This window comes from Solanum lycopersicum, chromosome 4 (genome assembly GCF_036512215.1).
Source record: "Solanum lycopersicum chromosome 4, SLM_r2.1".
Lineage (NCBI taxonomy): Eukaryota > Viridiplantae > Streptophyta > Magnoliopsida > Solanales > Solanaceae > Solanum > Solanum lycopersicum.
Window position 1 is genome coordinate 12,316,402 of NC_090803.1, and position 25,375 is coordinate 12,341,776.

At 31.1% G+C, this 25,375-nt stretch overlaps 3 protein-coding genes and 1 long non-coding RNA gene across 5 annotated transcripts; 3 read left to right on the forward strand and 1 right to left on the reverse strand.

Annotated features, from left to right (window-relative positions):
• Positions 1-5,361: 5,361 nt before the first annotated feature.
• Positions 5,362-8,483, forward strand: LOC138347958 (uncharacterized). Its single transcript, XM_069296567.1, has 5 exons — positions 5,362-6,262; positions 6,308-6,907; positions 7,660-7,718; positions 7,818-7,985; positions 8,046-8,483. The coding sequence occupies exons 1-5, from the start codon at positions 5,362-5,364 to the stop codon at positions 8,481-8,483; spliced, it is 2,166 nt and encodes a 721-aa protein (XP_069152668.1).
• Positions 8,484-12,969: 4,486 nt separating this feature from the next.
• Positions 12,970-14,323, forward strand: LOC101254476 (uncharacterized). Its single transcript, XR_182643.5, has 3 exons — positions 12,970-13,280; positions 13,686-13,791; positions 14,019-14,323. It is a non-coding gene; the product is annotated as an uncharacterized lncRNA (long non-coding RNA).
• Positions 14,324-14,915: 592 nt separating this feature from the next.
• LOC101255086 (uncharacterized) lies at positions 14,916-18,904 on the reverse strand. The gene is made up of 3 exons (XM_004237283.5): positions 18,652-18,904; positions 15,710-15,974; positions 14,916-15,325 (listed from the first exon to the last, which is right to left on the reverse strand). Exons 1-3 carry the CDS (start codon positions 18,902-18,904, stop codon positions 15,091-15,093), a joined length of 753 nt encoding a protein of 250 aa, XP_004237331.1. The 3' UTR covers positions 14,916-15,090.
• A 622-nt stretch (positions 18,905-19,526) lies between these two features.
• On the forward strand, positions 19,527-21,364 carry LCY1 (lycopene beta-cyclase). Of its 2 annotated transcripts, NM_001316759.1 has the most exons (2): positions 19,527-19,579; positions 19,737-21,364. In NM_001316759.1, the coding sequence occupies exon 2, from the start codon at positions 19,808-19,810 to the stop codon at positions 21,308-21,310; it is 1,503 nt and encodes a 500-aa protein (NP_001303688.1). In that variant the 5' UTR covers positions 19,527-19,579; positions 19,737-19,807; the 3' UTR covers positions 21,311-21,364. The 2 variants fall into 2 exon arrangements, with proteins under 2 accessions (NP_001303688.1, NP_001234226.1); NM_001247297.2 differs by having other exon boundaries at positions 19,527-21,364.
• Positions 21,365-25,375: the final 4,011 nt, after the last annotated feature.

Genomic DNA, 25,375 nt, shown 5'->3' on the forward strand with positions numbered 1-25,375 from the left:
TTTTGGTCTTGTTAACTTATTTACAAGTTTTGTTAGATTAGTAAAATTTATTTGTCTATTCTTTATAAATTATGATGATGAATCTTCGAAGACAAGAAATTTGATGTTTATAAAATTAAAATATAAATTTTTACGAGCTACTAAGTGTTAAAATAATAATACGTACATACTCAATTAATTTTCTAAAGTAATATAAATTTAAATCAAATTTAGGAAATGAAATGTATATATACACAACTGAAATGTATGATTAGCAATAAATAGCCCGATATTAATTAGCATTTAATAGATGAATAGAAAATAAGCACAAAATCACCCAAATTAATAAATGACTTTTTTTTTTTTACTTTTTTCCTTGTATAACCAATATCACTAATAACAAAAATAACAAAAACATACAAAATTATATATACAATAACCGCCTAAAAACGTAAATTATGTATTTATATATATATTTTTTGTTCATTATTTGATGATAAAAAATTCAATTGTATACTTAATGATTGTATATAGTTAGAAGAATGGTGCATTCATTCACTTAATATTGGTATATATTTATAGCTATGTTATCTTTTTAGTATTCATTCACTTATAATATTTATATACTGCATTAAAAATAATAATTAATGAAAAAAATTAATAAATTAATCAAAATCAATAATTTAATTAGTAAAAAACTCACTATTTTAAAAATATTAGTTAAAATGTCAAAAATGTCATTATTTTGAAAAAGAACATGATCCTAATTAAACCCCTAATTTATCTCCTTAAAAATAATTTATTTACATTTCTATGTATATCCATAGTTCACTAGTCTCAAATTATTTTAATTTTGAAATCAAAATCTGCAAATTTTCCCCATATCTCTCTTCCATATTTATCCCATAAGTAAAAAAAAAAAAAAAATTCTCTCTCCATATTTTCATGTTCATATTCCTATTCAACCTTCAAATCCTTCTTCTCTTTAACTCCAATTTTTTTATTATCATCTATCAAAATATTTTTTTATTATCTTCAAAATCTGGATTCACACAAATTAATTTAATTAAGGTATTTTCATCGTTATTTTTTTAGATTTATTTTCTGATTTTATTGTTGTTTAAATCATTGGTGAAAGTAGGATTCTTCTCGTTTAGAACTATAAAACATTCTTCAAAGAATGATTCTAAGAGACACTATTCATCTTAGTAAAACTATTTCTAGTGATTTTTCATCGTTTAATCTATGTATTACTCAAGAAATAGCGATATTGTAAGATCTGTTTCTAAAATTAGGGAAGAGAGACGACAAAAATAAAGTCTTCATCAAATTCAGATTGAAAATGTAACTCGTAGGGTACAAGAAAATGACGGCGAAGATCAAATTGTTGATGAAGAGGTATTTAAATATTTTTTACATGTTTAGATTTTTGCATGTAGAGTTGAAGTTCAATAACAATTTGTTCAACAATGTGTACTGAATATATTTGCAAATTTCTTGTTATGTACATTGTGCAGTATTTATTAGTTTGTATTTAGTTGTTTTTTATTATTGTATTTTGGGGTCAATTTTTGTTAATTTTGATAATGTATTTTTTTTTTCATTCCTTTATATTTTTTCACATTTGTGGATATTCAATAATTGTTGAACTATGACATTTCAGATTTTATTAATGAACTTTTGTTGAATTTATGTTGAATTTTTATATTTCATTCTCACTTTTTCATCATACTAAAATTTTGTATTTTATTTATTATTATACAAAATTCTACATAAAAACTAGAATAAATAAAAATACAAATAAAATACATCTTGAAATGAATACGAAATACAAGATTTTTGAAGAAAAAAATAACTACAGCGGGAAAAAAATTAGGGCAACTTTCACATATAGCAAACAAAAAATTCATATTTGTATACTATAGCAAATATATAACTGTATAATTCACTATACATATACAACTGTATAATTTGCTGGCCTAAATTGTATAATTGACTAGCCTCACTATACATATACAATTGTATGATTCGTTGGATTAAATTGTATAATTCGTTGGCCTATTTCACTGCAATTGTATAATTTGCTGGCCTATTTCGCTGCAATATGAGTATAAAATTTGCTTTGCATACAATTGAATCGAAGTAAAATGTTTGTATATTGTATAATTATAAGTGTATAGGAAGAAGAAATATGTTTTTCTCTCGCTTTATACAAAAACACAAACACAATTTATACACTTCTGTTGTATAAAGGGAGAGAAAATTGTATTTCACTGTAATTGTATAATTCGCAATTGTATAATTCGCTGACCTTTTTCGCTGCAATATTTGTATAAAATTTGCATTTGTATACAATTGAATCGAAGTAAATATTTGTAAATTGTATAATTAAGTGTATAGCACGAAGATATATGTTTTTGCATGTGTATATACAATTTTCTCTCGCTTTATACAAAACAGAAATACAACTTATACACTTCTGTTGTATAAAGTGAGAGAGGCGAGCAGAGGGAGAGTGGCGAACGAGAGTTTTGAGAGAGAGGAGACTGACAAACTTTGACAAACGTTTGCTATGAGGCACAATTAAATCAAACAGTAGCTACTCCATTTATTTTAGGTTATTAGTTTGCTATTATATATAATTATCCCAAAAAAATATATGAATACAAATATATTTCTTAAATGACTATATAGATACATTTGGTGTACCTATTAGAATGAATACAAACTAATAAAAAACTATAATGAATATAAATAGAATATATTGTGCAATGAATATAATTTTAAAAACGGTAAAAGTTCTGGAGAAAAAAAAAAGAACAAAGTTTAAGTTTTATTTGAAAATGTAACTGATTAAAAAATTAAGTGATCCTTACTTTTTTTTGAAATATTTACTCCCTTGATTTTCTCCCATTTGTTATTAAATAATTATATTTTTAAAATAAAAACAAATAATAAAAACATAATTAAGATACATAACAAACTAAAATTTGACGTTTCTACTAAATATTGAAAGTGTTGCTAATGAGCCCTCTTAAATGTTAAAATATTGACATTTTGAAATTTTTCCGTAATTAATCATGAACATCATGTATGCATATTCGTGTATTTATTCTCTCAAAATTTGTATATATTATAGATTCTTTCTTCAGAAAATGAGGACTACACATAAAATATAAAATGCTCAATAGAAAACACACAAGTCAAATCAGATAACAATAAGAACTTACATGGCTATAAAATTTAGAGTTCTGGATGGAGAATCCACAAAATTAGAATCAAAATCTCCATTTTTATGAATAATCCTATGATAACTTTCTTAAACATCATAATTTATACCCACAATTAAAAACTATTACATAATTTTTTACCTAAAAATTAAATATAACTTTCAATTTCAGAATTAACCCCCCCCCCCTCCCCCAAGATAAATAAATAAATAATTCAAACAACAATATAAGAGGTGATCAAACACAGGCTAACAACTAGAGAATTTGACGAATAAATATTAACAAACCATCAAAAATTTAAAAGCGAAAGAGAAAAAATATACTATGACAAATATTTTTATAGAATTCATTATGTAAAATTAATAAACAAGAAAGTAAATCATCTTTTATTTAAAGTTAAAGAAGAAGAAAATGATTCAAAAGAATATTATATGTACGGAATAGAAGAGGAAAAAAGGGGACAAAAAAGTCACTTTACAATAAAAAAAGATATCATGTTGCCGCCTCTTAAAATTATTAATTTAATTAAAAAAACTTTTAATACGTAGGCTACTAATTATAAAATTTGATTTTTAAAATTTTCTTTTGTCAAGAAAATAAAAAATAACTATATGTTGCCAACATTAGTAAAATGGACATATTTTTTCATGGGAAACTTACATAGATATACTATGATAAAAAAAATATTTACCATTTATAGCAATAACATTTTTTTTTCACATGATCACTTTTAATTCATTTATAATAAAAGTTTAATACATATTACAAAGAACAATTTATTATTCACATATAATACAGGTTTCAATGATGGATAATATATTTATGACACATTTTAATACACTTATAATAAAATATGTTAAATTTTTACCAAATAAACATCATATATTTCAAAAAACAATTATAATTCATATATATAGCATACGTAATTCACGTTTAATTTATATTACTGATGTAACATAGCATTGTTATAAATGATAATAAATTAAAAATATTGCTAAAATCAGTAATTACTTATTAAAATGTATTAATTTACGTAATTTTTCCTTTTTTCATTCTAGTTCCACTCTCCTGCAGGTCCTAATAGTCTTATGTGGGAGAATTGGCCGTCCAACTTGGGAAATTGAGTCAATTATTTAGTGTCCAGGCCCACACTATTAGATAAGTATTGGAAAATGATTTTGGAAAATTTACAAAAATATATTATAATAAAAAAAAATATTTATCATATACTATTAATTATTATTTTTTATTTGGTCACTTTTAATTCATTTATAATACAATTTTATTAAAAAAAAATTTATTATTCAAATATAATACAAGTTTTAACGATGGATAATATATTTACCACCCAATTTAATACAATTATAATACAGTGTGTCAAATTTTTACGAAACAAACATAATTAATGTATTTAAAATAAAAATAATTATGATTCATATATATTGCATAAAACACAATTCACTTTTAATACATATTGTATATTTAACATAATATTGCTATAAATGGTAATAAATAAATAGTATCGCTAAAATCAGTGATTATTTATTAAAATATACCAATTGATGTAATCTTTCCAATAATTCCAGGATAATTGAAGATGAAACTTGAAAGCATATGAGTAGGGATTCATCGAAGCAAATCGAAGGAAGAGCAAGATTAAATAAACTCTGAATTTTTTGTATTTTCAAATGGAGGGGAAGAGAAAATGGAAAAAAGTGCTATAATCTATCTAAATGAATTAAGACAACAAATTGTTATAGTAGATATACAAGATACATGTATGTATCAATGTATCTAAAACTTCTAGGAGTGGGCCTTTTCAACAAATACCTGACATACATATATCATATATGATATACAAACAACATTTATTTTTAGTGTTGATTTTATTGGAGTTAGTGTCATCTAGATGATTAATTAGTTAGGAGATTAGAATAATGATTGTTAGCTTAGTAGTTAAAGGTACAACTCTCAAAGTTTGTTAAATACAACTGTCAAGATTAGGCAGTTATATTTTCTTAATATATATGATGTATGAGGTATAGAAAAGAGATCAGATCAATATAAACAAAAATTTTCAAAGAGTACTTTCTGCTAGGTTCAATTGCCATTGACGAACTGTTGTATCTATATTCACTAGCTATATTCGCGCATGGTATCAGAGCCTACAATGGCAGGCGATCAAGTTGAGAAAATCGATTCCAATCACCCTTTTCATCTAGGTCCATCAGACGCACCAGGATCAGTTCTAGTTCAAGTGAAGCTTACTGGTTCTGAGAATTATGGTCTATGGAGTCGAGCAATGCGAATTGCTTTGCTTGGAAAAAAGAAGCTTGGATTTGTGACTAGTATGTGTACAAAGGAATCCAACGCAGCAGCGTTGCATGAGGAATTGGAAACATGTAACGCGATCGTACTTTCATGGATCATGAATATAATTTCTGAAGATCTGCTTACAGGAATTGATTATGCCTCAAACACATATCTTATTCGGGTAGACCTGAAGGAGAGTTCTGACAAAATCAAACGAGTACGGATCTGGCAATTGCATAAGGAAATTACGACATTGATGCAAGGTACTAACTCTGTGTCTGTGTATTTTTCAAAATTGAAGGAATTGTGGCATGAATATGATGTGCTAGTGCCATCTCCTAATTGCGGATGTGAGAAATCCAAGGACCATATCGAGCACCTTAGTCAACAGAGGTTGCTTCACTGTCTCAGTGGACTCAATGAGTCATATGACCAAGCGAGAAGACAAATTCTCATGAAATCCACTACTCCTGCACTTGGACAGGCTTATGCTATGATTATACAGGATGAAACTCAACAGGTTGTTACATCTAATCTGGAAGCGAAAACTTGTGAAATTAATTTGGCAAGTATGACAGCCAAACAGGATGAAAAAATTGAGCCTAAGGTGATGCAAATTGGATATGGCAGAGGATTCAAAGGCAAGCAGTGTGAGCATTGTGGAATGAAAGGACACACAAAAGAAAATTGCTACAAGATTGTTAGTTACCCACTCGGTTTTCAGTCAGGAAGATCACAAGGTAATGGGAATTCTAGCAACTCAGATGGATAGAGGAGGAATGCAGGTAATACTGAAGGATGGAGAAGACCACCAGTTGTGAACAATGCAGATACGGCCTCATCATCTAGAGGATTTGGAAATGGTAACCAACATGATAAGCAGGCGCATTTCAATTATTTTTCTGATGAACAATACAGGCAGATCTTAAGTTTGCTGAACAAAGTATCAGAAAGAGAGCCTCAAGGTAACATGAAAGGTATGGCTGGTATTGCAACTTGTCTAATGTCTCAATTACCACAGCATGAGTGGATTATTGATTCCGGGGCAACACATCACATTATTACAAACTTGAAATCCTTGGAACATAGTGTTCATATAGATGCATCTAGAAGGGAGAAAGTTCAGTTACCTACAGAAGATATGAATACCATTACTCACACTAGTAATGCTAGATTATTTGACAATGAAACTGTTAAGGGAGTTTTATATGTTCCTGAATTTAGATGCAACCTGTTATCAGTGGCTAAAGTGAACAGAAAGTTGTCTTGTTTTGTCACTTTTTATCCTGATTTCTATGTCTTTCAGAACTTCTACAGTGGCAGGGTGAAGGGGATCAATAGAGAGAAAAATGGATTGTATATGATGGATGGAGACTCAGGTGGAAGTAAGTTTGCAGGAGCTCATACCATCAATAACTCCAAGGAACACAATCTATGGCATATGAGGTTGGGACATCCTTCGCAACAAGTCATGAAACAAATTCCTGAACTAAATAAATGTGCTAAAATTCCTGTAGAAAAAAATTGCCACATATGTCCATTGGCAAAACAAACTAGATTACAATTTCCTATTAGCAATTCTAGATTTAATCCATTTCTGAAACTTGTACACTTGGATCTATGGGGTCCCTATAATATTCCCACTTATGATAAGAAATATTACTTCTTAACTATTGTGGATGATCATACTAGATTTACTTGGGTGTACATGCTGCAATTAAAATCTGAAGTTGTTATTGTACTAAAACAATTTCTAGCTATGATAAGGAATCAGTTTGGAAAAATGATAAAAGTATTGAGGTCTGATAATAGGACTGAGTTCTTCAACTCTAAATGTAGTGAATTGTACTTTCTTTGGGTATTATTCATCAAAGTAGTTGCCCTTATACCCCACAACATAATGGAACAGTAGAGAGAAAGCACAAACGGATTCTTAATATTGCTAGGGCTTTGAAGTTTCAAGCTAACATCCCACTCAGATATTGGGGGCGGTGCATCAATGCTGCAATTTATCTTATGAATAGGTTACCTTCTATTGCTATAGGAGGGCTCACATCTTATGAATTGGTTCATGGCAAGAAGCCAACCATTACACATTTGAAAGTGTTGGGATGTCTATGATACTATACAAATCTAGTGAAAGGGGACAAATTTGTGAAAAGGGAAAAACCAACTGCTCTTCTTGGTTTCTCGGAGGTACAAAAGGGTTACATGCTAGTGGATCTAAACTCTAAAAAAATCAGTGTTAGCAAAGATGTATTGTTTAAATAAACAATATTTCCTTTCCATTCACAGTCATCTTGGTTAGTTTCAGGTGACATGCCTATTTTTTCAGAAAATGAAGTGATAACTTCCAATGGGAATTCATGTGAGACTTCATCACCTTCAGAGGCTCTTGATATTTCCATAGATCATGGTACTCAAGTATTTGCAGAATTACCTGCACAAAAAGTTGTTGAGAATGTATGTGAAGCAGATGAAAGTGTTGTTTCTCCAATAGTGAATATTCATCCTATTGAATAGGAAAACGAAAGAAGATCAGAAAGACTTTCCAAGCAGCCTATGTGGATGAAAGATTATGTAGGAAAGACCAAACCAAGCTGTAATGCTAGCTTGTATCCTTTATCTAACTATCTGACCTATGATAACACTTCAGCCAAGTATGAATGCTATGTCTCCAAATTCTCTAATTTGGTTGAACCATCCAGTTTTAGAGAAGTTCCCATGGATCCTAGGTGGGTTGACGCTATGAAGTTGGAGATTAAAGCATTAGATGATAACAAGACATGGGATGTGGTTGAATTGCCTTCAGGAAGGAATGCAGTAGGATCAAAATGGATCTACAAAATCAAACATCAAGATAATGGTGAAGTGGAGAGGTTTAAAGCTAGATTAGTTGCTAAAGGATATAGCCAAAAGGAAGGCCTTGATTATCATGAGAACATTCTCACCGGTAGCTAAGATGATCACAATAAGATCTGTCATTGCACTTATTGCATCCAAACGATGGGATCTATTTCAAATGGATGTTTATAATGCATTTTTTCAGGGAGATTTATATGAAGAGGTATACATGGAGATGCCTGAAGGAATCAGAAGTTAGGGGGAGATCAATGTGTGCAGGTTATTGAAGTCAATGTATGGATTGAAACAAGCCTCTAGACTGTGGAATATCAAGTTAACTGATGCATTATTGAAGGTTGGGTTCATACAGAGCAATTATGATTATTCATTGTTCACAAAGAAAGAAAATGGTCACACTGTGATTATTTTGATATATGTGGATGATTTATTAATCACTGGTAGTTGCAAAAACCTGATAGGTCAAGGAAAAGAGGCTTTACATAAGCAGTTCAAAGTCAAGGACTTTGGAGATCTCAAATATTTTTTGGGAATCGAAGTTTTGAGATCTGACTGTGGAATATTGTTGAACAAAAGGAAGTATGTGCTAGAATTAATTTCTGAATTAGGACTAAGTGGAGCAAAACCTTCACCAACTCCATTGGAAACTAATGTCAGATTAACTACAACACAATTTGATAAGGAAACAAGACGTCAAGGTGATCGGTTACTAACAGATATTAGTGCCTATCAAAGATTGATGGGAAAGCTATGATATGTGACCATAACTAGACCTGATATCAGTTATACTGTTCAGACTTTGAGTCAATTCATGCAAGCACCAAAACAATCTTATTCGGATTCAGCTGTAAGAGTGGTGAAGTACTTGAAACTTGCACCTGGGCTGGACATTCTCATGAGTTCATGTCCCAGTCAATAGCTCACATGTTGGTGTGACTCAGACTGGGCAACATATAAAAACACCAAACGATCAGCAACAGGGTATTTGATCAAATTTGGAATCTCACTTGTATCTTGGAAATCAAAAAAACAGCAGACAGTGTCAAGAAGCTCTGCAGAGGCAAAATACCGAAGTATGGCAGTTGAAGTAGCTGAAATTACGTGGTTGATAGGTTTGTTTTCAGAGATAGGGGTGAAAGTAGCACATCCAATAACTGTTATGAGTGACAGTAAGGCAGCAATACAGATTGCTTCGAACCTCATTTTTCATGAAAGAACCAAACATATTGAGATTGATTGCCATTTTATTAGAGGCAAGATTAAAGAAGGACTCATTAGAACAGTCTTTGTGAGAACCGAAGAACAGCAAGCAGACTTATTGACAAAAGGTTTAAGCAAGGCACAACATTACTATCTAATGGGCAAGCTGGGAGTGCTCAACATCTTACACCCTCCAACTTGAGGGGATGTATTGGATTTAGTATCATCTAGATGATTAATTAGTTAGGAGATTAGAATAATGATTGTTAGCTTAGTAGTTACGAGTACAATTGTCAAAGTTTGTTAAATATAACTGTCAAAATTAGGAAGTTATTTTTTCTTAGAGAAAAGACATAAAGACACCATCAAAGTTGTCCGATATTTGCACTAAGACACCTTAACTTTTAAAGTGTCCTATCACCCCACAGAACTATTTAATTTCTTTGTAAATGGATCATTTTGATCCATTTCCTAGTCTGAGTTGTTACCACGCACATGAGGCGCGTCATGCATTATTTTTACTGCCATGGACCAGTTTAAAGGTGCCATGTGTCATTATTTTTCTTTATTATTAATTATTTTTCAATTTATGTCATCTTCCCCAAATTTAAACCCAAAATAATCATTGTTAGCCCTAATTTTCAATTTCATTGTTTTTTCCATAGCAAAATCAACGTTGATACTCTTTGTTTGACCACTTCATCATCTTCTCTAAGAAAATAAGACACCACTATTGGCGAGGAACTTTTGGATCAATGAAGAATGTGATTTTCTTGTTCAATAAATTCAAAGTAAACACTTCCAAGCTATGGATGCTCCTGTCTAAGCATCACAACTGGCCATAATGGCTGAGAAAAAGATTGTCTGCCACAAGTTGGCCAATGGAACATGATGAACAAGAAAATGGTTAATGGAGGAACTGTTGTCAATGGATCTGCATTAACTTTTCTTGCAATGTGCAAGAAAGCGTTATGCATGGGTTTTTTCTGAGTTAGCATAAATGTGTGAGTTATTTAGGTCCGAGTTTTGCTACCAAAAGGGTTGCAACTAATAGCAATTCCACATTCAAAATTTTGTTGTCACCTAACTCTATAGCTGAATAAAAAAAAATTCGAATGAAGAAAAATTAACGAAAATTTCTTGAAGGTGCAAGCCAAACAGAGAAGAAAAGAAATGGAGAAGATGACTTCTCTTTAAAGAATAGGGTCGGGTCGGGTCGGATTGAATTAGATCATAGGGAGTTGAGCAACGCGCCACTACATAGACGAGAAAATGGGTCAAAATGGCCCATTTACAAAGAAATTAATTAGTTCTATGGGGTAATAGGACACTTTAAAAGTTAGGTGTCTTTATGCAAATACGGAACAACTTTGACGGTGCCTGTATGTCTTTTCTCTTTTTTCTTAATATATATATGATGTATGAAGTGTAGAAAAGAGATCAGATCAATATAAACAAAATTTTCCAAAGAATACTTTCTGCTAGGTTCAATTGCCATTGACGAACGGTTTTATCTAGATTCACTAGCTATATTCGAACAGATTTCCCTCATACATATGACATAATATATTCTTCACATCAATTGATATCCCATACAATTGGTTTGCACATGAATTGAATCCAGTTTGACACACATGCATTAGACTTTTGCTTTAAAAACATATACTTAAAAAATCAAATATTGTTTTAACTCGATTTCAATTAAGACTAAATGACCTATGTACAAATATAATGTATTTTACCATGCGTGTGAATATAATGTATTATTATGTGATGATATTACTTCACACTTGAGATCAATATATTCCATCCAACTCATTAGATTGCATATTAAAACCCACTAACGATTCTAATCCAAGAGAAGATGATTTTTTTTTCCCTAATATATTCCACTTTCACTAATTTTATATTTCAACCACAATTTTCAATTGAAAATGACTTGCCAATAAATTGTGATTGTACAATCAGAAGATTCGAGCATTCACTTTGGAACAAATTAAGTAGTTCCTTATTAGTTAAGCAATTGTGATCAGGAAAAGATCTCCTCAAATGTTTTCTAAATCGAGTCTATCTAATTACGATTGTCTAGTGCAGTTTACATTTCATATTTGGTATATGGAGACTATCATATAGTGAAAAGTTATCTGACATACACAAAGTGCTCTTAGATGTTGTGACAAAAATCGTAGCAGTTACGAATTATCCCTGTTTTAGAAGAAATTGTAATCAATTCTTAGCAATATATTCTAATTTAACATTTTTATCAACTAAATTATTTTCAAAACAATTACGATGCCTTAATCAGGTCTTGATATTCACATGTACAACATGTACTTAGATAGTAAGTATTTGAATTAAAATATGTTATATAGTAACTAAATTTGTAAAAGGAAAAAAAAAATTCAAATATACTCAAACTTTGTGAAATTGTTGCATTATTTAATAGTCTATCTTAAATGTGCATGTGAACATCATAAATATTGCATCATAATAAATAGTAATTTGTCTATATGAGAGCGCGCACGCTTATATATAAAAAGTCATCTTATGAGTACGTTTAATATATATTTTCAGGCACTTTTATGAGATTAATCAAATTAGTATCAATGTGTTCCTACACATACAAACTTGAAATTGAAATAAACTTTGAGAAAATGTAAGTTGCAAAAGTAGTTTATAAAGAACAAAGATTTTGCAAAAAGGGGAAACCGTGTTACCTTTGGAACCTTTTGATGTTTTAATATATATTGGATAATATATTCTTTTAACTTTTTATATCACTTAAATTTTCATATATAAACACAATTATTCTTTTCCCATTTGAAAAAGCAATCAAAATATGTAAAGTTGAAAAAAAATATTTGAGATCATTTTTACTTTATATACCTCTTTCATTTCATTAACTAATTTTAAAATATTTGTTATCTTTATTTGAAGATAACTTAAAGAACAAGGCTAGAGAATATACAAAACACACGAGTTAGGTTAAGTGATGTATAATTTTTTTAATTTTTAATCAGAAATCTTGAATTTGAGCTTAAGATTTGGAGTTACTTTTGCTAGAAAATATTTTACTTCAATATAAATTTCTTCAATGTAAATTTAAATTTGATCTATCATCAATATATAAAATCGAACAAGAAATTTCTAAATCATTTATGAAAAATTTGGAGATAGTAATAGAAAACTCCTATTGGTGTAAGTGTGTCCAATCGACCAATAAAGCAAATTAAAACTCAATTCTAATTGAAACAAAAACATAATTAAAATACATATAAACTAACTCGAATATTACAATAATTCGTGAAAAACTTGATAGTGCAAAACAAGTGATATAAAAGTGACAAAAAATTCTTTATCTTTTTCAAACCGACTTGATTTATATGATACTCATTTCTTTTTGACAAATAAAAACGTGTGGGGTCACCAATAAAAGTTTTGAAAAAATAATTTTAAAAGAATGGAATATGTTGGCTTCTAATTTCTTTTAATTTTAATCTTCATCCATTTGAAAACTATATATAAAAGGTGCTATTTGCTAACAATTTCTCAACATATAGTAGTATTTTTCATATATTTACATACACCGATCCATTCTATTTACTTGACATATAGTATACAGTACTCTTCATATACTTCTTTCTTTTTCTTGTGTTCATTCCAATATGCAAAATCAACAAAACCAACCTGCCCTAGGTAACAAAGTCAGAAATTTACGTTCTTTCTTTAATATCTACGTATATGTGAGGATTCATGTTCAATTTTTAATATAAATTTTAAGAAAGTATAGTACATGATATTTGATCTTATATATACACAACAAAGATTATGGAGAGATGAACAAAGTTCGATCTTCCTCCACTTGTTAATTTTAGGTTTTGTGTTTGACATCTGAATATGAAAAAAAAATCCTACTAGGGTTATTAGTACGAGGATGTAAATCAAAAAATAAAACTTACATGAGTGGGTGGATTCTGAATAAATATGATCAAATTAAAAAAAAAACATGGTATAATTTTTCAATAAATTAAGAATGTTCTACTAATCACTCTTTCATTATTGATGATAACTTCTTAATTTTGTTGTGTCTTGGTTTTAAAGGTTATCCGACAGAATCTACCCCACAACCAACAGAAAAGAAGAACAAGAAGATGAAGTGCTTCCCAAGAAGTAAACCAAAAGGAGAAAGGGGCTTCATTGAAGGATGGTAATTAAGTTTTCTTAATATTCATCACATATATTTTCTTTAAAAAAACTATATTAGTTTGATATACATCGATTTTATAAAGAATATTTAGTACTATTAGGTTATTCAAAAAGATATTTATGTGTATTATTCATATAAATATAAGATTTGTTATCTTGAAAATAACTATGTTACCTGCTACAATAAATAAAGGTGACCTTAAGAAATTTGCTTTTGTTTTTTTGCAGCCTATTTGCAATATGCTGCTGTTGGGTATGTGAAGTTTGCTTTTGATTGTATATTTAGGATTTGGACCTATAAAGTCCATAATCAGTTCACTTGGTGTTGATGTATTTAACTAGTGATGTAATAGTATATACTTGTGTTTTTCACCAAACTATAGTATTATAATGTGTGATGTGACGCACTATATTAATTAATAATAAGGTGTGTTATTCTTCTTTCTATTTGTTTTGTGTGTTTTTGAGGTCTGAAGAATTGTTGTTGTGTAAACAATCTTTGAGATAATACAGTTCTTGTTTTCCTTTCTTTACATACTTCTCTCTTTCTCCCTTTCGATTGTCGCAATAAAATAATAGTGTTAACGAGAAACAAAAAGGGCTTAAGAAAACACTTGTCTTAACTTCTTACCGACAATATGACCAGATGTTGACACTCAATTAGGAGCGTTGGCATATATACATAAAGGAGAAATAAAGTTAGCTAAAGATAAAAATATGAAGCAAATTACAATTTCAGCCATGGTATTAAGAATGAGTCACTGCCCTTCTCCGACTCTAACTACCAACCTAGGAGAGGGTATATAATACTTCCTACTTGTTGAAAAGGGTTCTATGATGGGTCCTTAACCTCTAGATGTCGAAGGCATCCTTGAGTGAACTCACGGTTCATACAAGGTGGAGATTATGGGATAAGTTCATGAATTTTCCTTGTCACCCGAATCATCAGCTTGTTAGAACAACAACAACATACACAATGTAATCCCACAAGTAGGGTCTGAGGGTGAGGTGTATGTAGTCTTACGTCCTTACCCATGCCTTGTGAAGGTAGAGAGACCTGTTTTCGATAGACCCTCAGCCAGCTTGCTAGAAATACTAACTAAAAAGCAAAGAGTAAACCATATGAATGTTTTACCTGACACTTTCTCTTATTGAATGAATACCAGTTTATGGTAATACATAGGTTGGGCAGAAGAAAGCTTAGGATAAAGTTCATATAAGTTGCAGAAACATCACTAAACTGAAAAACACTAAGAGTTGGTACAAAAGTTACGACGCTATACAGAATCTAGCAGCTTTTCTAAGACATGTACTGTCTAGATGTCCATCCGGTGTCATGTCTACCAAGCGAGTAGGCTGACGGTGGCATCTGAGAGAAGTGGAGGGGATCTGGTTCAATTCCATAATCAGTAAGTGGCCTGTGCTCTAAAATTTCATCATGCTTTTGAACAAATTCAGGAATCTCAAGCTCTCCTTTCTTTATGTCGTCCCAAAGGTATTGCAGTCGACTAACATACTTTACTTTCCAATACAAACTACACCAAAAGAAAACAGTGTATAGGAAATGTCCTTCACATATCTCTCAAATGAAGGAAAGAACATGCTGCTAAAAGAGAGGAAGAGTGAAACCAGAAGCAACGTCTACATAATAGTAGCAAAAAATCTTAAAGATCATTGTAACCTGAATGCATATTTACATGTTACGGGGGTATGCTGCAAGATGAGTTGATCGGAAATAGATGCAAGCACTATGGTTTATCGTACATGTCCTATAGAAAGACAACCAATTATGGTTTCGACTAATCAACCAAAAAATGTAATTATTAAAATTCATGCAATCTTGACTAAACATGCAGGGGGGAAATGTGAGGTCTACAATTACCATGTGCAGAATTTTAACTAACAAAGAAACTACTTACCCTCCACTCAGGAAAAATCTGCCTAGCGTTGCAAGAACAAGCCTTGACCGGAGCCCAGGATGAACAAAGTATACAGCCTGAAGCCTGTCCTTATGGTCAGGAGGTAGCTCTTCGTAGATCCACCGCAAGATGGTCAATCCAGGATTGTTATCCTCCTTTTGGACAGTACTATGCATGTAGACAATACAGAATGGCCCCTCAGGCAGCTCCGTGCAAACTTTGTTAAAGACATACTTTTTCAGCCGCTCCGCACTTATAACTAGAGCTGCGAAATATTGTTGACATAGTTGTTTTACATATTTTTGAAGCAACAAATAGAAAGGGAAGCATGAACAAAGAAACATGAGATGGATTATCACTTGAGACAACAAAACAGCAACCACAGTCCACAAATAAGTTAAATGAATCACAACCTCAAGTCTGAAGAATGGAGTTATTTTTTGAATGGAGAAGTCCTGTCCTAGTCACAGCAAATACTTTTTATAAGGTTAATAATAGTGAGTATTATCATAAATTGCATCAACTAAAAAGAATATCATGTCCCGGTATTTTCGAAATCTCCCCAAGAAGCAAGATAGAGACATCACAATGTATAACAAAAAACTAATCGACTTGGCCTAGAGGTTAACATCATGCTTTGTAAAGGTCTCCCATCCATACATATGTACGTGTCCAACTTTGTATGGTCTGAGACTATTGTTTATTCAATTATCTCATGGCTATAGTCAGTGCTCTTTCGTGTGGAAGAAATAAACAGCTGAAATCAATGTAATGGAGTTGAAGCAAGAGGGCCATAGTAACCAATGAGGAGAAAAAAAGATCAAGGCTTTTACTTTTTTTCACATGATTGAAGAATAATAGAGGCAGTATTATTGCCTTGCATCAATTGTAGCATCACAAATGACCCCAATGATGAACTCACGCAGGCAAACCCAATAGAAATCTATTTTCGGGAATTTTGAAGAGTTTTAAAGCAATATAGCCTGGTAAACAGACCTATAAGAGTCAAACAAGAAGCATTCTAGTTAATTCTTAAGATGGTATTTCTCCGCGTAAATGTCACCGATATAACTGATAACCTAATACGATTTGCTCCGAATCCATTTTCCTTACTTGGTAGGTAACCCTTGAATTTTAATATGACCCATCTTATGAATCTACGATTTATTCAAGTACTAGTAAGAGAACTTCAAAAGGAGTTACACACCACTTGATTGACTTTATATTCATTCAAATGTTTGATAGGCTGCTGAAGGGAATACATACTTCGGATGTGGGATGACATCACAGGCTTACCTCGTGATTCTTCCATCAATACATCAAAATAGCCATTGGAACAAATGCAAGACAAAAAGGGATGTAGGAAAATAGAGCTCAAACACTAAAGTAGCTTTCTTTTAACGTTGCAAGTGCAGAAAGCAGAAACATCATGGTAATCCATTTACTCGATTACATCTGTCAAGATTATCATAACTGACTAATTCAGCCCTATTTAGAAAGAAAAACCTAACAAAGCATATAGTAAACTCAAACAATGTTGAGGAGAAGGTTTATCAGATAGTAGATACAGCTGAAGGTCAAGGTCTCAAAGTAAGCTCCACGGAAATAGTGCCACCAGAAAAACATGACCAAAACACTGACACAAGATGCATGGGAAATACTACCAATTAAACAGGTTAGTATTTGTTTCCATTACAACAAAAAAAAAAACTAGGATAGTTTTAAAACGGAAATCAACAATTGAGATTGTCAAAGGACTCCATCAAAGTAAATCCCAGATTACCATATCACCAAAAGACCCTATATTAAAGCTTTTAACCAAATATTTGAACATAACCAAACCTGTGCACGTACACCACTTGAGCTGAACATAAGCTAAAGCACACCAACCAAAAAAAAGAAGGAAAAAGTAGATAATCACCAACTGAATTTCATGCAGCCACTTCTTAATGTATTTGATATTTTTTACATCCCACTTTAGTAACCATCTATGATTCTCCATCCTAGAACAAAAAAAAGGAGTTCGGAATCCAAAGGCAAAGCATCCAACTTTCATATAAATTTTTAACTTCCCAAATATTACAAACAGAAAGTGTAATATTTCATTACAACTCAGAAAATTTCAAACAGGAACGAACAGTTCAGAAAGCCAGTAGAAACCATCAAAGTGAAGCCCAGATAACCGTATCACCTAAAGACTTGATTTTTAAGCCTTCACACAACTATTAAACATAGTCACACCAATACAGGCTACACAACTATTACTGAGCTTTTAACCTAATACTGAGACACACCAATACAGGTACACCATTCGAGCTGAACAGAAGTCTAAACACACCGACAACAAAAAAGAAAAAAGGAAAAGGATAAGGAAAAGAAAAAGTAGACAATCACCTACTTAATTTTATGCAGCCATTACTTAATGTATTTGCTATTCTTTACATCCCACTTTAGTAACCACCTACTACTTCCTCCATCTCAAAATGAACAAAGGAGTTAGGAATCCAAGGGCAAAGCATCCATCTTCCGTGTGACTTTCGACCTCCCAAATATTAACAGCATCATAAAAATGGAACACAGAGTAATATCTCATTACAACAACCAAGCAGGTTAACACCGACTCAAAAAAATTCAAGCACAAACCAACCGTTCAGAAAGCCAGTAGAGAACATCAAAGTGAAGCCAGATAACCATATTACCTAAAGACTCAATTTTTAAGCCTTCACACAACTATTGAACATATTCACACCAACACAGGTACACCACTGTAGCTTTACAGAAGCTAAAACACACATACACAAGATTACCTCACTACTCAACTATTACAAATTCTTAACATCCCACTTTAAATTAGTAAATTACTCATAAAACTGAACAAACAGAAAACAATAATCTTGAAACAGAGCATAATAGATAAATGATATTGGGTTTTGAGAAATTACCCGGAAAGTATTTTCCAACAATACGAAAGATCCGATTACCCAATTTGTCAGATCCAGATTCAAGGCGTAAGAACTGTAGTGAATCAAGATGAGCAAAATCTTGTTCCTCAGAAGGAGGAGGGTCAGAAGCACAATCATACCAGTTGTCTTCAGGTTCTTGATGGGTCAAAAAGGGTCGGGCATCAACACCAAGATCCGATGCCAGCACCAACACTGAAAAATCATCTTTACTGCTGTTACTTGAGCTTCCCATGTTTATCTACACACACAACAAAACCAACCAACACCACACACACAAAAGTGTTATTGACTCACACTAATAATATAATGTTTTTTAAACTATAATGTTAGGTGAGCTTTTTATTATATTTATTCTTTCAAAACTTTATGCTATTCATAATGGTATGATATTGTTAATTTTCATGTTATTGTTGCGAGGAAAAGTCTGATTTTATGTTATATTAAATTTTATGGCTACCCTCTTCTTTTATGTTTTCTCATATTTATTTAACCTTTTGATCTCTTAATTATTTTTTTTTTGCTAATTTTGTTATTTTTTTTAAGTTATTAATGATGTACTCTATCTAAAATTATAACACTAGTAGCTGATTTATTTTGATTATTATTTTAATTTTATGATTTTGATTTAATATAAAGAAAAGGTTTAAAAAAGATTTCTTTTTTTAGTAATCGACACACTAATGCAAAGAAAACATCTTGGACCTAAATAATTGTCCTTTCCATTTTCATCTTTAAATATCACAATTTTTTTTTGGGCTAAAATGAGAGTAGACATGTGTCAGAATTCCAATGGTGGAGTTATGACCACATATTGAAGTGCTCAAAAGGAGAGTCTACTGTCCACCACAAGTACTATGCAACAAACAAGAAAATGGAAACTTTTCTCTCTTCACTAGCTGTTTACATGGTGAGCAATCAATACTTTTTCATTTTCATATATAGAAATACTTAGTATATATCTATACACTTTTCATTCTGTAATTCTTTAAACTGTTTAAAGCTTGATTTTTTTTACATGTTCTGCTTCATTTGTGTTGAAAATTGGGGAACTTTCTTGAATCCAGCTTGAAATTTCAAGATTTTAGGACCCCATTTGAAGTTTTCTTGAAACAAATCATTACCCTGTTGGAAAAAGATGGATACTTTGTTGAAAACCCCAAATAACCTTGAATTTCTGAACCCACATCATGGTTTTGCTGTTAAAGCTAGTACCTTTAGATCTGAGAAGCATCATAATTTTGGTTCTAGGAAGTTTTGTGAAACTTTGGGTAGAAGTGTTTGTGTTAAGGGTAGTAGTAGTGCTCTTTTAGAGCTTGTACCTGAGACCAAAAAGGAGAATCTTGATTTTGAGCTTCCTATGTATGACCCTTCAAAAGGGGTTGTTGTGGATCTTGCTGTGGTTGGTGGTGGCCCTGCAGGACTTGCTGTTGCACAGCAAGTTTCTGAAGCAGGACTCTCTGTTTGTTCAATTGATCCGAATCCTAAATTGATATGGCCTAATAACTATGGTGTTTGGGTGGATGAATTTGAGGCTATGGACTTGTTAGATTGTCTAGATGCTACCTGGTCTGGTGCAGCAGTGTACATTGATGATAATACGGCTAAAGATCTTCATAGACCTTATGGAAGGGTTAACCGGAAACAGCTGAAATCGAAAATGATGCAGAAATGTATAATGAATGGTGTTAAATTCCACCAAGCCAAAGTTATAAAGGTGATTCATGAGGAATCGAAATCCATGTTGATATGCAATGATGGTATTACTATTCAGGCAACGGTGGTGCTCGATGCAACTGGCTTCTCTAGATCTCTTGTTCAGTATGATAAGCCTTATAACCCCGGGTATCAAGTTGCTTATGGCATTTTGGCTGAAGTGGAAGAGCACCCCTTTGATGTAAACAAGATGGTTTTCATGGATTGGCGAGATTCTCATTTGAAGAACAATACTGATCTCAAGGAGAGAAATAGTAGAATACCAACTTTTCTTTATGCAATGCCATTTTCATCCAACAGGATATTTCTTGAAGAAACATCACTCGTAGCTCGTCCTGGCTTGCGTATAGATGATATTCAAGAACGAATGGTGGCTCGTTTAAACCATTTGGGGATAAAAGTGAAGAGCATTGAAGAAGATGAACATTGTCTAATACCAATGGGTGGTCCACTTCCAGTATTACCTCAGAGAGTCGTTGGAATCGGTGGTACAGCTGGCATGGTTCATCCATCCACCGGTTATATGGTGGCAAGGACACTAGCTGCGGCTCCTGTTGTTGCCAATGCCATAATTCAATACCTCGGTTCTGAAAGAAGTCATTCGGGTAATGAATTATCCACAGCTGTTTGGAAAGATTTGTGGCCTATAGAGAGGAGACGTCAAAGAGAGTTCTTCTGCTTCGGTATGGATATTCTTCTGAAGCTTGATTTACCTGCTACAAGAAGGTTCTTTGATGCATTCTTTGACTTAGAACCTCGTTATTGGCATGGCTTCTTATCGTCTCGATTGTTTCTACCTGAACTCATAGTTTTTGGGCTGTCTCTATTCTCTCATGCTTCAAATACTTCTAGATTTGAGATAATGACAAAGGGAACTGTTCCATTAGTAAATATGATCAACAATTTGTTACAGGATAAAGAATGAATCCGAGTAATTCGGAATCTTGTCCAATTTTATATAGCCTATATTAATACATCAGTCTTTTGTTCAAATTGTTTGCTTTATAAGCTTTTTCTTTCTCTGCTTGCTCTATCTCTCACATTTGATCATTTATCATCAGCATCATAAGTACTTGTTCTTAGACCTTTATTTGTTGTTTCGATCCTTTTCAACAACTGTTAGCAAATTGTCGCGTAAAACTATATGTGCTATTCCAACTTTCAGCTTGAACTTTGATTGTTTTACCAATCTTGAGCTCAACAACATCACTAGTGATCAATAGGACATGATATTATTCCCTAGTCATCATTCGAAGTTTCGCTGGTGCGTATGTTAAGAGAGTGATGCCTCACGGAGTTTAAATCCTGATTTCGCCTCTGATTATAATAATCTGTGTTTTAAAGGGGTTTTTTTGAACGAGCTAGCCATCATGAAACACCATGAGAATTTACATGGCAAGCTCAAGTCTTTAGAGATTTATGCCAAGTACTGTGTGCTCCAAGCAGGCCTACTCAAATGCTTGGTGGGCTCACTAAATTTTCTTTTGTTGGGCTAAATGAGTAACTTTACATATAGCAAACATAAAAATTATATATAAAAATAACACACTATACACATTTAAGGTTATATATATTGAGTTATAAACATATATTTTAAAAATAAATTACTTATAGCAGATTATTATCGAGTTATAGCATATCAATTAAAATTATATTTAATTAAAAATAAACTATAAGTAATTATTTAAATACTAATTAATATGTTTAAATATTTTTTTTATTTTTTACAATTAACTTTTTATTTTTATTTTTAAATAAAATAAAAAGGAAAAAAATGTTTATTTAAATTGGTAAGTAGCACTAATTATGGTATTTGAATTGATTTTAATTAATAATGGATAATTAACAAATTAACATATATTAAGGAATTCAAAAAGTATTTGGGATATTGCACAATTACCCTCTCAACTTATACCCGAAATCTCAGAGACGCACTTATACTATTCTTAGGTCCTATTATCTCCCTGAACTTATTTTATTAATAATTTTCTACCCCTTTTCGGCCTACGTGGCACTAGATTGTGGGCCCAACGGTGGTTGACTTTTTTTTTTCAAGTTAGTGCCATGTAGGTCGAAAAGGGGTAGAAAATTACTTATAAAATAAGTTTAGGGTGGCAATAGGACCTTAGTATAGTATAAGTGTGTCTCTGTGATTTCAGGCATAGGTTGAGGGGGTACTTGTGCATTTTCTTAAAGTATTTAAATCATTCAGTTTCCTTAAAATGCTTAAATTAGTTTAAATCAAATTAAAACATGATTTTTTTCTTTATCACTTTTTAAAGCTTTTAATATAAATAATAAATTATTATTAATTAAATTTACTAATTAAATTTCTCATTATATAGTTGTCTTTTAAAAAAGAAAATCTAAATAATAGGGATTTGATTTTACTTAATTTCCTATTATACGGTTGCCCAATAACTATCCACCCCCATCTCAACCAATACATATACAGACATCTTCCCCCAATACACTCCATCTCTCCCCAACACGCGAAGATATTTTGATCTTCCCTAAATCCCGCCTCACTCATTATCTCTTCCCAACACGCAAAGATTTTTTGTTCTTACCCAAATCCCGCCTCACTCATCTTCCCCATTATCCCTCTCAGATCAGTTCATCCCAAAATCCAAACATCCCTCTCAGATCAGTTCCCCATTAAGTTCATATAGAATGTCTAGGAAAGGTAGTGAAACCCAAGTAAAAGTAAAAGATTGGTCGATGAGTCTGATGACTTTCATGTTATTTCATTCGATATATTGTCACAAACTCAAACGCAGAAATCAAAGGGAAAAGAGAAGTGTAGTTCAGTTAATTCAAAAATGAATAGAAAAACAAAATCAAAGAGGCAAGAAGAGGAAAGGAAAAGAAATTAGAACATCGTCAGAATCCGAATCTGACTTTGCTGAGGATTAAAAAATATAAAATCAAAAAAAATAAAAGGCATTGAAATTGATCGATCAACAAGAAAGTTTTCAAAAAAAAAAAGCATCAGAGATACAAGCTACAAATAACCCCCAAAAAGTTAATAAAGTCACTAAAAAGATTATTTCAAATTTGGATTACAATATGTTGTGTTAGTATATTTAATTTTTGATTTTATTTGTTAATAGTATACTACATGAAATTTGTATGATTTATGTATGAGTTGAGTTTTTAGTATTATACATTATAATTATATATGAATATTGAATGATTTAGTGTTGTATGTTTTGTATATGATATAATTTGAATATATCAGTATATGATTTGATACATAATAAATGTATTAATTTTGTATGATTTTGTGTATGAAATAGTTGGTCATTATCGATACAGGATGTCTGCATTATGTAATTACCTTTGTATCATATATGTATGAAATGATATTCTTATCCAGTAAAATATATGTGTATGAATGATGTATTAATGTTGTGTATCCTATAATTTTGACTTTTATAACAAGTATTGCAACTATATATTTTATTTTTTGATTTTGATGTATGAATTGACGTATTCATACTAAATGATATTAGTTTGTAGTTTAAAAGTTACAAATTAATTTTTTTTTAAAAATTGAATATGTATTAATATTGTATGAATTGTGTATGAACTGAGGCATATAGTTTTTATAATTTTCGTATGAATTGAATTAATGTCATCAAATATGTATTAATATTGTATGAATTTCGTATATAATTTGTATGATTTGTGTATGAATTAATTGAATGTCAATTTAATATAGCATTGTATATATGAATTTTTCTATGGAATTTTATAGTATATAAAAAGCAATAATTTAGTTTTCAAATTTTATAGGAGAAGAAGGTTCAAACGCATTTATCTTCCTGTATCAACATGATTGTGTTCGCTGATTTGTTGACCTTCCTCGGTCAAGATAAGTTTCAGCAATTTTTACAAGAAACTCCATTTGGATTTCTTTATGATTTACATAACATAAAAATCCAATGTCAAGAGTTGCGTCATACTTTCTTTCTTAAATCTGAACATGGCAGGGATGACATGTTCATTATCAATGTAAATGATACAGAGTTATATTTTGACTTAAAAGAGTTGATTGTTGTAATCGGTCTAAAATCTGGATCAATTTTTGATTTTGTTTCTGATCTATCTGTTCCAAATAGATTAATTGCAGAAAATTTCAGAGACTTTGACAAAGTCCCCAAGTCAAAATTTTACCACAAATTTAAATTGAAAAACTTTTGGGAAGAAGATGACCGTTTATAATCAGTTTATATAATTCATACACACTTCATACACATTTAATATATCATTCACTGTCCTACAAATTACTCCAATTAAACAAACACAATACAATTTCAATACAAAATTAATACAAAAACATATATTCTAATTTCAATAGAAACTAGAATATTATTTTTAAAAAAAAGGACTTTCATAAACAATTGATACACGTTTCGTATACTTTTCATACACTAATAATACAAACTTCAGACTTCAAATATGCTATACGTAACATAACTGTTTCATTCAAAAAAAAAAATATACAAACTGTATTTCAGATAATACAGTTAAAAAATAAATCAAACACTGTTCTACACGTAAAAAAACATTAAATTAATTAAAACTAACAATTCATAATTAAAAGAAATAAATCATAATTAAAAATCAACCTGATGAATGTCACTTTTCACCATATTTAATTAATATTGACATAATGTTCTCCATCATATCAAATCAAATTGTTGCAAACGTCAAAATTTATCAGGTTACTAAAAAAACGAACTGAAATATGCAAATATCGTGAAATTTTGGGGGAAAATGACTTCTACGTTGATGCAAATCGGAAAATAATTGTGAAATTTCGGAAAAAAAGATGAATTGCAATGATGATGCAAATAGGTTTCAAAATGCCAATCTGAAAATAATCTGCAAATCTGAAAATAATCATTAAAATCTGATAAATTTTTTTAAAGAATTAAATCAAAAAAATAATATCATTTAAACTAACTAGAGATATTTAAGGTTG